Source organism: Myotis daubentonii, chromosome 8 (assembly GCF_963259705.1).
Source record: "Myotis daubentonii chromosome 8, mMyoDau2.1, whole genome shotgun sequence".
Lineage (NCBI taxonomy): Eukaryota > Metazoa > Chordata > Mammalia > Chiroptera > Vespertilionidae > Myotis > Myotis daubentonii.
Genome location: NC_081847.1, coordinates 93,902,817 through 93,916,716, shown reverse-complemented (window position 1 = coordinate 93,916,716; position 13,900 = coordinate 93,902,817). Strand labels below are relative to the sequence as shown.

At 51.9% G+C, this 13,900-nt stretch overlaps 1 protein-coding gene across 1 annotated transcript in view; it reads left to right on the top strand.

The window, feature by feature from the left end:
- TAF4B (TATA-box binding protein associated factor 4b) overlaps positions 1–10,636 on the top strand; it is a 59,087-nt gene extending 48,451 nt beyond the window's left edge. Inside the window, exon 15 of the mRNA XM_059707433.1 lies at positions 9,270–10,636. Within this exon, the coding sequence (XP_059563416.1) occupies positions 9,270–9,437 (168 nt within the window). The 3' untranslated portion in view covers positions 9,438–10,636. The remainder of the gene's footprint in view (positions 1–9,269) is intronic.
- The last annotated feature ends 3,264 nt before the right edge of the window (positions 10,637–13,900 follow it).

Below are 13,900 nucleotides of genomic sequence, written 5' to 3'. Positions count from 1 at the left end.
GGGTTAGATGCAGCATTTGCCTCATGTGATGTGAAATGGGGACTGTCCCACTTCCAAAGCCTGGCTCCTAACAGGCGTTCCGAAGCCTGGCCTTTCTCATCTCGTGTCTGGAGTCCCTTCTGTCTCCTTCCTGTATTTCCAGCGGGTCCTTCACTGTCAGCTCTTCCCTGGCACATAACCCTTTTGGCTCCTCAAACTGTTTCTATTTAGGCATTTATGTCAGCATTCCTCCCATGGTTCTGTAATAGAAAATTTTCTATTTAAAACTAGAGGCCCAATGCATGAAATTTGTGCTGGCAATCAGGGTCGATCTGTGGGCCACCGGCAGGGCCTTGGCCAGTCTGGCGCTGGCGCCGCTCCCCTCCGCCACCACCCATCGCCTCCCTCTGTGGGGCGACTGGCGGGGTGATGGGGGGGCCCTCCCGCTGGCACCCACCTTGACTGGCCTGGGGCTGCGGGATGGGGGCAGCAACTGCGTTGAGCATCTGCCCCCCTGGTGGTCAGTGCACATCATAGCAACCGGTCATTCTGCCATTTGGTCGATTTGCATATTAGGCTTTTATTTAAAATGTTTATTTTCACAAAAATAATAGGTTTATTGTAGAAAGTTACCCACATCCTATCATATTTTTACAAAATTCATAGTATAGTAACATTTCTGTTAATCTGCTTTTTTAGATAATGACATAATGTGTCCATCTGATCCATGTCTTCAGATGTCCTACCCGTTTCATTGGCATATTGTAATGTATCCGTCCCCATATGTTTTCATTTCCAATATCGTGTGGTGGCAGTTTCATGGCAGTGAGTGGATGAGGTTGTTGTTGGAGGGCTGAGTAATGCTTGGGAACAAGCCATCAAAAGACGGTATATTTTTCTCCCAAATGTATTTGGCTTAAAGCTAAGGATGACAGAAGGGTCTTCATGTAAATGCTCTAAAGCCCACAATGTGGCTCATTTGCACTGTTTGTTCAGTGGTGTTACTGGGCACTAGACACCTGATTGTACCAGAAACATGGATGGGACACCAGCTAAGTGCCAAACACTAAAATATTCAGAGGCAGAAATCCTTGCCTCCTGGCGAGTGAGGAAGTTCAAGGTATTTGCCTTCACTGGATGCCTGTGGTGGTGGATCAGATACAGCGCCCTGCTACCCACACGGGAGCCGCACCGCGTCACGACGTGGTGAGTGTGTCTGTGGCACTGGGGAAGTGCTGCCTGTGTTGATCTTAAAGAGCTCGGGTGATGTGGTCCAAGGATGGGATGGAGGCCTGGAGGAGGAGTCCGGGCGAGGATGGCTGTGGGGAGAGGAAGCTGTCCTGGGCAGGGTCACAGTCTGCGAGGAGAAAGGAACGAGCGAGACGGGGGGGCTCTGGCCTGCTCGTGGCGCTCGTGTTTGTCACACTTGGATGTTTGGACCTGGTCATGAAGGAGATATTTGCCTATGGATATTTTAAGCAGGAAAACAGTATTAGCGGATTATTCGTTATTTTAGAAATATTTTCATTGCAGTGTAATATTCATACTGGTCATAGGGAGGTTCTGACCTTTAAATAAGAAAGAAAAGAAGGAGGGAGGAATAGGACTTGAAACATGGTGACTGTGGGACATTCCGTTGGAGATCTCAGGAGGAAATTGGAAATGAGGTCTGGAATTCCAGAAAGCGTTCTTTTGGGTAAAGATGGGGGTCATTAACACAGGACAACCAGTATATCCTTATTGCTCTCTAATTATGCAGCCGTTAGAGCTCAGAGCCCATGGCTGCATGTCACATCAGTCTAGTTGGACCTGTTACTTTTATAGAAGACTTAGAAGTGACAAGATTCTACGAGTTAACATGCAGGGTTGTCAGTGTTCTGAAATAACTCAGAATGAATAAAATGAAGGTAATAAATGCGGATCTGTTGCTTAGAAGTCCTGCTTGTTGGCCAGCAGAGGGCAGTCAGCCTCGGCCAGGCCTTTCCCTCCGCACTGTCCTTCAGTCCTGCGAGCTCGGGTCTTTGGGATGTCGGTGTCCGAGTTCTTGTCTCACAGCCAAGCAGCCAGGGCGCTTTTTAGGGATCCTGCCTCCGAGACTCAGAAGATGTGTCATTTTTCTTTCATTTCACCCCCTGGTCCCATGCCTAGTTCTTGCTTTCTTTCCCCTGAAAGGCTGAGACTTGAGTTGTCCCTTGAGAGCTGCCGAGGTAGCATGGGCTGAGAGTAACATCGGGTGGGCGGCCTGAGGAATGTGGTGTAGCTGTCCCGCTCTCCAGTGAACATTGCCTTTTCGTTCCTGGTTCACTGTTAGGTTCAGGAACGCAGTCTGTTTCCTTGGTCTTAGGATTCGGGGGGTGGAATGGGGGAGGTGGACATGAGCATCCGGAGACCCTGTTGATGAGCGTGGTTGGTTCTGTCCAGCTGAGAGCTGCTCGCTGTGATTGCAGGAACTGATGGGAACTCCCAGTCCCAGGACAGGCCCTTCGCTTGCTGCCACGTGTGTGAAATGCCCGTTAGTCTAGTGTTTAGCTTTAGCCAGCGGTTTTCAACCTGTGGGTCGCGACCATAGGAAAACACATATAGCATATCAGATATTTACATGACGATTCATAACAGTAGCAACATTACAGTTATGAAGTAGCAATGAAAATAATTTTATGGTTGGGGGTCACCACAACATGAGGAGCTGTATTAAAGGGTCGCGGCATGAGGAAGGTTGAGAACCACTGCTGGCATTCAGAGCTCCACTACATTTAAGACTTTCACTGGGATGGATGGAGGGGGGGGGCGGGCGGGCGAGGGGCGAGTGGCAGGACAGATGAGCTCTAAGGTAGCCAGGATTTGAGAGAATAAGGTGGCAGGAATGTCCAGTTAACTAGGGGATGGAAGGAAAGGCCTGGTTCGAGGGTTATGTGCATCTCTGTCTGGAAGCCTCCTGCTTCCCAACAGACTGAGGAATGAATTTCTTTATTTTTATTTTTTATATATTTTATTGATTTTTTACAGAGAGGAAGGGAGAGGGATAGAGAGTTAGAAACATCGATGAGAGAGAAACATCGATCAGCTGCCTCCTGCACACTCCCCACTGGGGATGTGCCTGCAACCAAGGTACATACCCTTGATCGGAATCGAACCTGGGACCCTTGAGTCCGCAGGCCAACGCTCTATCCACTGAGCCAAACCGGTTAGGGCAGGAATGAATTTTTTAAGTGAGGGCCGCTTGTTGTTGAGTGTGTGCTCCTGCCAGACCCTGGTCCCATGGATCTCTCCAGCAGGTCCCCCCACACACCACCCGCAGTCACCCACACTGCCTGCACTTTGCAGGTTAGAAACGGAGGCACAGAGACGCTCAGTGCTGTGTGGGGTGCCTGCGGGGGGACAGCTAGTGGTCGCCACTCTCGGGCCTCCTGCCTGTCTTATACTCCCAACACAAAACTGCTCCGCGCCGCTAGCCCATGCCCAGTAGCCCAGGCAACTTCTGAGCTGATGAACACGGGCCGCACAGAGCTGAGTTGCCCTGGAGAGGGGCCCTGTGGCGGTCCCGGTGGTTCTGCCTCCCAGTCGGGCTGCGCCTTTCAGTAGGGCGGCAGCCGTGTAAGGACGGGGGAGCAGCAGAAGGGCTCCTAAGGGCTCCTCCACAGAACCTGCTCCAGGAGGCCAAGGGAATGAGTGTTTGGATAAGTGCATTTTTAAAATTTCTGTGTCATTCTTAAAATGGTGCTATTTCTTTGAAATTGGTGACTGACAGTTTTTTTTCTTTGTGAAGCCTGAATTTATTTCTATTTAAAAATGCTCAAGAGACTGTAAAAGGCCCAGAAGCCCAAGGGTCCGGTTGGATTTAAGACTGTCCTGAGGTGGTGTCTGTCTGCTCCCCTTTGGTGAGGCAGCAGTGTGGCCCTTGGTAAATGAGACACCTCGCTAATTCCAGCTGCATCGTGGCGGCTTCCTGTGACTGCCAGTATCTCATACCTGGCGTCAGGTTATGGACGATGAGAAACATGACACCGGAGACAATCCCAAGGCGTCTGCAGTTCTCGTGAATCTCCCGTCTGCTGACTCTTCGCAGCCCTGCCCGTGATGGGCAGTGCGCGTGAGGGCAGAGGCCATGATGCGTGTCCCTGCAAAGATGGCTATGAGTCAGCGCTTTGAGAAAGAAGCCAGCAGACACCTTCACGATGAAACACGTGACCGTTATTCTCTTACTAGAGCAGAAGAGCACCTCAGAAGTTCGGTTATAAAACAGAAATCCGCAGCGTGCTGTCACTGCACAGTGAAGGCTCACTCCGTGACCGGCCTGTAGCAGCTGCGGGCTTCCGTTCGCCGTGCTGCAGGAGCGTCTGCCCGGCTCAGGCATCGCTTCTCCTCTTCACTGGACTCCGCCTTCCCTTGACCCTCTTCATCCAGAGGAGGAGTCCGGCTAAGGCATATCCTCGTGTGGAGCGTCGACGGGGAAAACCCGCTCTCAGAAATGAATAGCATGTGGGCACACGGCCTTTTTTCCCTCCTTTCCAAGTCTGGTCTCTGAGCTACATCAGTGCTCTTTGGCATCGACAGTGTGGTGAGACCCGAAGTCAGTGCTGAGTAGCTTTGGGAAAGGACTCGTGGGTGGAAGAGAACGAACTGATGATGAAAGAAAGGGCTTTAACTTAACTGTGCATGGCCCCGCCCCCGGCCCCCCGTCTATGGTCAGTGGAGAGGTGGCTGATGATTCTGCCAGTCGTTGTGAAAATGACAAGTCTGATTGGACTCACCCAGATCACAAGCCCGGGAATAAAATGCATGCGTGTGTGCCTGGGTTCGAGGAGGGCTGGCTTTCTAGGCGGTCACTGTTTCAGGGGCGAGGCTGCTGTCACCTTGGGCCAGTGGGAAGCATGAAAGGCGCTTCTGTTGGGCCGCCTGCCCCTTGGGTGGCTTCATTTAGAGCCTTGCCCCGGGCGCTGCCGCATCCTGTCGGGTGACCTGCTTTTCAACCCTGTGCCGGCAGCTGCCATGCGGCTCTGCCCCCGGGCCCTTCAGGCTTGTCACGTGACACACATGACCTGTGACCCCTTTGTTCCTCACCCAGATCATTAGGTCTTTGTACGTGTTTTCTGCGTAACAGTTTTGCTTTTTCTTTTCTCTTTTCCCCTCTTTACTCCCCTTTTTATTTCCTACCTAACCAAGGTTTTGTTTAAGTGTTTTTTATTTGAGGATGTAACATGGATCCAGAAAAGTACCCGGTCATAGGCTCTGATTTCCCAGAGCACCAACGTGCCAATGAGAACATCGCCAGCAAACCTCCCCCGTTCTAGTCACCGTCCTCTCCCTCGGGCCTCTGTCCTCACTCTGCAGCCAGGCCTGTTTTCATCCACAGAGAAAGGGACTCACACGGTGTATGTTCCTGTGTCTGCTTCTCCATCTGACATTTCTGTGATGTTCCCGGGTGCCCAGCTGGTTCCTGCTGTCGGCTCCGTTTGTGTGGCTGCTCCGCCGCGATCGCTTCTCCTCTCAGTGGGCTTTGGGCTGTTCCTAGTGGGGGCTGTCAGGAAATGTGGGGCTAAACTTCCCTGCGTGTGTCTGCGGGTGAACAAAGGACATGTTTCTGGGTGTTTACATGGAGGTAGAGTTGCCCAGACATAGCGCATCCACCTGACCGTTTAATCTCACAATTTGTATAAAACACTGTATAACTGATTTTGGGCAAACTCTTGGTAAAAAACATCTGTAAATGTATAGAGACTCAGCTTTAGCATAATGTAGCCAATTTCAAGTGTCTCTACTTACGTGCGCTGTGTAACTAAACAGATAAGTCCAGTATACAACAACATTGCCACTCACTGCCCACAACACACCTTCTTATCTCTCATCCTAATGTTTACTTTTTAACCCCAAGCGGTGGGCCCCTTCTGCAAAATGTCAGGCAGACATTTCGATGGGGTCACGCGCAGTAGTGCAGATGACACCACCTCCCGGTGGCAGTGCCGGCAGGGAGGCGGGACGGCTGGTGCTGCCGCCACACCTGGCCGAAGGCACCTGTGTCTGTACAGATTGCTCATGGCCAAGAGCCTGCAGGAGCGACGAGCCAACATCTGTTCCCCGTTTAACCTTAAGGAGCGTAGAAACGTGGTTGTGACATCATATCCCCCAAAACTGAATAGTATCTTTTAAGGAGATTTTATGTGACCATTAGGTAGATGCCCCCCAGTCATTCTGTGAATATGTGTAAATTAAGTTGAAATTATGTTGACTTGCCCTCACCGGGTTGGCTCACAGGTTAGAGCTTCACCCCGCAGACTGAGGGGTCTCTGGGTCGATTCCGGTTAAGGGCACGGACCTCAGTGTTGGGGCCTGTGTGGGAGGCAGCCAGTCGATATGTTTCTTGCACATTGCTGTTTCTCTCTGTGTGTTTCTTCCACTCTCTAAAAATCAGTGGAAACAATGTCCTCCGGTAGGGTGTAAACATTTTAAAAAATTGACTCTTGTTTTGACTATAGTGATTTTGGAGATCATAAGAAGGCCGTTCCTCCCCTCCATTAAAAAAAATGTAGAGGGAATAATGATAATGTGATGGTTATAGAAGGATAGCCACAGAACCAGGTCTGCTTCCTGTGTTAGGGAAGCAGCTTTTTTTGTGTAAGTCCTGGGTGGAGAAAGGAGGTTCCTACCCGATCAAGATGTTTTTGAAACAAAGCATAGCAAAAAAAAGAATGAGAGGATCGAGGATTTCGTTTTCATAAAAGTACCCTTTGTCTAGGAATTCTGTCTTTTTTTTAAAATATATTTTATTGATTTTTTACAGAGAGAAAGGGAGAGAGATAGAGAGTTAGAAACATCGATGAGAGAGAAACATCGATCAGCTGCCTCCTGCACATCTCCTACTGGGGATGTGCCCGCAACCCAGGTACATGCCCTTGACCAGAATCGAACCTGGGACCTTTCAGTCCGCAGGCCGACGCTCTATCCACTGAGCCAAACCGGTCTTGGCAAGAATTCTGTATTTTTTATTCCAATCTTATTTTTTTAAAAAATAGTGGTATGTACACTTTGATATTTCAAAAACTGTCTTAATAAAGGTGTACTGGGTTTCATTCATTTTTTTAAAAAATTTATTGGCGTGACATTATATAGGTCTCAAGTGTCCATTTCTAGGATCCATCACCTGCATTTTGCACTGTGTACCCACCACCCAAAGTCAGATCTTCTTCTGTCACCTTATATTTGACCCCCTTACCCTTCACTACTCCTCACTCCCCTCTGGTAACCACCACCTGTGGTCGGTGTCTGTGAGTTTGGTTTGTTTTTCTTACCTGTTCGTTTGTTGCTTTCAGCTTTATATCCCACATGTGAGTGAAACCATACGGTTCTTGACTTTTCTGTCTGACTGACGTTGCTAAGCACGATATTCCCAAGGTCCATGTTGTCCCGAACGGCAGTGTTTCATCTTTTCTCGGGCTGCACAGTCCTCCATGGTACATATGTATCACGCCTCCTTTATCCACTCATACTGAGGCACAGTTAGAACTCACATTGGTTCTGTTTAAACCACTACATCCAGTTCAGGAAGTGTTGCTATTAATCTACCTTTGTCTGTGTTCTCTACTAAGTCCTAGACGTCATAGAGATGATAGTCCCTGTCCTCTGAGAACTCGTGGTCCAGTGGGCATGGGTGGTGATGGCAGCAGATGCTGTGATATACAGTGGGGCCTTGACCTACGAATTTCATTCGTTCTGAGACCGAGCTCGTTAAGGAGCTCGTTAACTCAAATTACTCTATCAACTCAATGCAAAAAATTGGCCAAGAGACAGCTGGTATCTTAAAAAACTTGTTAGTCGGGACACTCGTAAGTCAAGGCCCCACTGTACTGTGAAAGGTGCTTGCCACAGTGAGAATTCCCTGCAGGAAGAGAGGGAGTAGACTACTTGAAATGGCCCTTAGAAGATGAGTAGATTGGCCTGGAGTGGCTTTGGCTGATCTCTGCCCTCGGCTGGAGTTAAGGTGCTTTGTAAAGGAGCGATGGGAAATGAGGTCGGGAGGGGGGAGCCAGGGATGGGTTTGTACCTGATGTGATGGGCAATATAGCAGTGACCGAGAACACGCCATTTATTTACTTATTTTTGTTATTTTTTATCCTTACCTGAGGATGTGTTTTTGTTGATTTTAGAAAGAGAGGAAAAGCGGGGGAGGGGTCAAGAAAGAAACATCGATGTGAGAGAGAAACATCAATCGGTCGCCTGGCTGGGAATGGAACCTGACACCTTTTGATATGGGACGGTGCGCCAATCAACTGAGCCACCCAGCCAGGGCAGGCGTCCCTTTAGATCACATGAGAAATCGAGTCCCAGCGAATGTTGCTGTGTGACATTAACCTATCTAAGCTTAGCTTCCTCATTTGATAAATGGAACGTTACCCGTGTGACATGCTGTAGTTTTATGTAAAAGACAGTGGATTATGTGTGGAGAGCGCTTAGCAGGTGCTCAAGTAGCTCTCAGGACAAGGGGTGCCATGGAAGCTGACTTGTTTTGACCCCAGTGTTTTGGAGACCATAAAGCGGGACTTCCCTCCTCTCCATCAAAATAAAACAAACTGAAAAACAAAAATGTGGAGGGATGATGAGAATTTGTGGTTCTAAAAGGGTAGCGACAGCACTAGAAGGTGTTTGGAACAGAGTGTTGGGATCTGATCCGCTTAAGCTTTTCCCTTTTATTTCTGTAACTGGAGGCCCAGTGCATGAGAGCTGTGCACTGGGGGTGGGGGTGGGGGTCCCCTCAGCCGCACTCGCCAGCGCGAGCCTGGCTTCTGGCTACGGAGCTCCCCCTGTGGGAGTGCACTGACCACCAGGAGCAGCTCCTGTGCTGAGTGTCTGCCCCCGGTGGTCAGTGCACACCATAGCGACCGGTCGTTCTGATCGTTCTGCCGTAATGGTGGCTTAGGCTTTTATTATATGGATGACATGCAGAAGACTGCCCACATCCGAAGGGCATGCTCTGATAGGGCTACATGCACACGCACCTGTGGAATCACCACTCAAAACAGCTGACCATCCCCGTTACTCCCAAAAGTCGTGTCCAAGCCCTTCAAAGAGGACAGTCTGTGCAGCAGAGAAGGGTGCGAAATGGAGCCAGAATAGAGAAGTCGGTAGGAGGCTGCGCGTGGCCCGGGGAGGCCGAGAATGCGGGCTCTGAGCTGGGCGAGCAGCGGCTGGGCCCCCACGAGAGTGCGTCCTGCAGGCAGGGCCGAGCGGCATCGCTGTGTCGTCTCCAGCACTGACCAGTGCTTGTTTTAACGTGTTTCTCCCTTTCCTCCATTCAGGGCTTAAAAGACAACCTTCTGGCTCCCAGGACCTGCAGCCTGGCAGGCAGCAGGCAGCTGCCTCGCCCGCGGGCCACGCGGGTCTGCCTGCGGGACCTGGTGTTCTGCATGGAGCAGGAGCGGGACATGAAGCACTCGCGCGCACTCTACCTCGCGCTTCTGAAGTGACCCGCCTCCCGCCTGCTGTCCCTCCAGCCAGGGCTCGAGGGCTCGGCCTGGAGCTGCCCTGCAGGGCCTCCGCACGGGGGGCCTTGTTTACAGTCATGAACTTCCATTGTGTCTCAGTGCACGTCGTGGGGCGGACTCGGCTTTCCTCCTGGAAACGGGTCGGGAGGTAGTTCACTCAGACGCAGGCGTCTCCTGTGCAGGAACCACAGTTCACGTCACCACGTGCTGCGGCTGCCACCACGCGAGTCCCAGCTTGTGGGGAAATCTGACAGGTGTAGCTGCTGATACATATACCTCATTGCAAATGGTGAAGGCGGAGGCTACCAGAAGGACTGACGCCCTCGTCACACTGAGGAGGGAAAAGGAAGACGGAGCATAAACCGGAAGTGGCCACTTGTGCCCCCGGCAGGGCAGGCCCAGAGCTAAGGGCCATGGTTTGTTGATGCCTGACAAAAGGAATGTTGGCAACATTTCAAACTGCAGTCTCCAAAGCGAAGCTCTTCTTTGTTCTGTGTATCGCTTTAACCTCAAGGACAGTTTTGTATACTCTTTTAGTTGCCCTATGTTTTAAGCGTCTTGTTGCATAAAAAAAACCCTAATTGGTGATTTAAAGTTTTTAATAGGGACTCTGGGGGGGGTTCTGGACTCAGAAGGCAGGGCTAGCACCTCTTGCACTCGGCTCTGCGTGTATCTGAGAAGCATGTTCTATAGACTCACCCAGGAGGAGGCTGATGTTTGCTAAAGCAAACCCTGCTTTGTTTTGTTGTTTTGTTTTAAGTGCCACCTGTGTGGCTGGTGACAAATAGTAGCTGTAGTCAGTCACAGAAAGAGAATAAATTCTCCAAGAAAGTTTTACAAAAGTGGGAAAGCTCTGCTTCTGAACCAAAGAATTCCATGGGAAGTGCCTCAAGTAGGCCTCCTCCCAGCGGGGCTGTCATGGCCACTCTGCTCCAGCGCGGCTTACAGTGGCCCCGTCTCTTTCGTTCCACAAGTTACTGTGTAAATGTTATAAATTATGTATATGTTAAAAGTACTATACGAAGAGATCTATACCTAAAGTTGTTTTTGTATATTTAAATGCTTAACTTTATTTTTTGTAAAGTGCAGCATATTCTCATATTTGTGTATAATCTTATTGATCAGATGTTTGAAATTATTTCAAATACTTCATTAAAATAATTATTTTATTAGAAGAGTAACTCTGTTTAGTCTCTACCTTTGAAAATCAGTATCATTACCCTGGCCGGTGTCTTAGGGGTTGAGCATCACACCATGAACAGGAGGTCACAGTTGGATTCCTTATCATGGCACATGCCCGGGCTGTGGGCTTGATCCCCAGTAGGGAGTGTGCAGGAGGTAGCTGACCAATGATCCTGATCATTGAGGTTTCTATCTCTCCCCCTCCCTTCCTCTGAAATCAATAAAAATATGTCTAAAGAGAAACCCCCAGTATCTTCAGTGGTCAGCCCTGGAGCTGGGGCGGGTGTGTGACGGTCCCTGTCTGATAACAGGTGCCAGCTTTGGTCCAGAGCCTCCCTGCAGACTCAGGTTTGACTGCATCCCTTTCTTTGAAATAGTTGTGCATTTGCTAAGCCTGGGACCCCTCGCCCTGTGCCAGACCAGCACAGCCAAGGGTTCGGGGAGCCCGAGGAAGGGCGGTGAAGGATGAAAGAAAAGACAGACAAAGAGAATATAGCTGGGGCTTGGTAGGACTCCTGTGGCTGGATGAGGACACAGAAAGATGGAGCTGGCAAGCTGAGCCTTTATTTTATAGTCAGAGAAGAACAAGGTAGTGGTCAACATAGTTCCAATGTTCTTGTGAGTTTTACTTGTTTTGGCAGCACTTGCTGCATCTCCCACAGCCCGTTAGCTACCCAGGAAGGATCTAGGGATTGTCATAAGGTCAAGCTTAATTACCCTAAGAGGGCTGTGCCCTCTAAGCTGGGACTTGTTTGTGGCTTTGCCAACAGGTCAGTCTGGGGCCTAACCCTATAGCTGCTCTCTACATCGCCCCTACCTCCCACAGGAGCTGGAGTGAGTGGCAGGAGGAGGGGCTTCACCGTCCTTGCCCTGGGCCCAGGGAGCCAGAGGCAGTTCTGCCTCCAGAGCCCGTGGGAGCAGACCCATCTGTTTAATCACCTTGGAGCCGGCATCTGGGTGGAGCCTCCGCAGGACACTCAGACCCTGCCAATGGGCAGGCGCAAGGGAGCTCTGCGATCGGGGAGGGAGGGGCTGTGCCCTGACTGCAGCCCTGGCCCGTCCTCCCCAGGGGACCTCATGCCCCAGGTCCATGGTGTGTCCTGAGCATGGCCCCTTCCCAGGCCAGACCTGCCCAGGGAGGACCCAGCTCAGCTGATGTCTGGTCACCTTGTGGCCTATGGCTCCTGTGTCCCTTCTTCCATGAGACCTTTACGAGGCCCTGGGAAGTGGGCGAAGGGGACAGCACTTCCCTTAGGTTTTCAGATGTGGAGCTGAGGCTGAGGAATGCAAGTCACTAGCCTGAGGGTGGCTCATTGGCTAGTGTTGTCCTGTGCACCAGAAGGTGGTGGCTTCGTTTATGGTCAGGACACATACCCGGGTCGTGGGTTCGATCCCCAATCAGGCACATATGGGAGGCAACTGATCGTTGTTTCTCTCTCTCTCTCGCTCTCTCTTTCTTCCCGTCTTCCTCCTCCCTCTAAAAAAAAAACAAAACAAAAAAACAAAGAAAAAGTTTCAACAGAAAAAATATATATATTAAAAAAGAACGCAAGGTATTAATTAGCCCAAGGATTTTAAGCCAGCGATGAAGGGGCGGAGCCGCTCCAGCCCTTAGACTAGGCTGTTCCCACCAGCCCTGCTCGGCTGGCAGCCCTGGGAGACGAGCACAAGGGACCAGGCCCCGGGACAGCATGGATCAGTCTCTGCTGGGTTTGGAGACGCTTCTAGGGCAGCTTTGTTTAAATCCATGCCCTGGGCTGAGGCTGGATTGAAACGATGTGAGGGACAGCAGTCCTGATGCACCAGGAGTTTTTCCTCATAACTGACTTCCCTCCCTTTCTTGACCACTCAGGGAGTGAGCAGCCAGAGGTCAGAGAGTGAGCGGCCAGAGGTCAGAGAGTGAGCGGCCAGAGGTCAGGGAGTGAGCGGCCAGAGGTCACAGAGTGAGCGGCCAGAGGTCAGGGAGTGAGCGGCCAGAGGTCAGAGAGTGAGCGGCCAGAGGTCAGGAAGTGAGCGGCCAGAGGTCAGGGAGTGAGCGGCCAGAGGTCAGGGAGTGAGCGGCCAGAGGTCAGAGAGTGAGCGGCCAGAGGTCAGGGAGTGAGCGGCCAGAGGTCAGGAAGTGAGCGGCCAGAGGTCAGGGAGTGAGCGACCAGAGGTCAGGGAGTGAGCGGCCAGAGGTCAGGGAGTGAGCGGCCAGAGGTCAGGGAGTGAGCGACCAGAGGTCAGAGAGTGAGCGGCCAGAGGTCAGGAAGTGAGCGGCCAGAGGTCAGAGAGTGAGCGGCCAGAGGTCAGAGAGTGAGCGGCCAGAGGTCAGGAAGTGAGCGGCCAGAGGTCAGGAAGTGAGCGGCCAGAGGTCAGAGAGTGAGCGGCCAGAGGTCAGAGAGTGAGCGGCCAGAGGTCAGGGAGTGAGCGGCCAGAGGTCAGGGAGTGAGCGGCCAGAGGTCAGAGAGTGAGCGGCCAGAGGTCAGGGAGTGAGCGGCCAGAGGTCAGGGAGTGAGCGGCCAGAGGTCAGAGAGTGAGCGGCCAGAGGTCAGGGAGTGAGCGGCCAGAGGTCAGGAAGTGAGCGGCCAGAGGTCAGGGAGTGAGCGGCCAGAGGTCAGGGAGTGAGCGACCAGAGGTCAGGAAGTGAGCGGCCAGAGGTCAGGGAGTGAGCGGCCAGAGGTCATGGAGTGAGCGGCCAGAGGTCAGGAAGTGAGCGGCCAGAGGTCAGGGAGTGAGCGGCCAGAGGTCAGGGAGTGAGCGACCAGAGGTCAGGAAGTGAGCGGCCAGAGGTCAGGGACTGAGCGGCCAGAGGTCAGAGAGTGAGCGGCCAGAGGTCAGAGAGTGAGCGGCCAGAGGTCAGGAAGTGAGCGGCCAGAGGTCAGGGAGTGAGCGGCCAGAGGTCAGGGAGTGAGCGGCCAGAGGTCAGGGAGGAGTGGTCAGAGGTCAGGGAGTGAGCTGCCAGAGGTCAGGGAGGAGTGGTCAGAGGTCAGGGAGTGAGCGGCCAGAGGTCAGGGAGTGAGCGGCCAGAGGTCAGGGAGTGAGCGGCCAGAGGTCAGAGAGTGAGCGGCCAGAGGTCAGGGAGGAGTGGTCAGAGGTCAGGGAGTGAGCTGCCAGAGGTCAGGGAGGAGTGGTCAGAGGTCAGGGAGTGAGCGGCCAGAGGTCAGGGAGTGAGCGGCCAGAGGTCAGGGAGTGAGCGGCCAGAGGTCAGGGAGGAGTGGTCAGAGGTCAGGGAGGAAGGAAGAGGGAGAGAGAAACATCACTGATGAGAGAGGATCACTGAC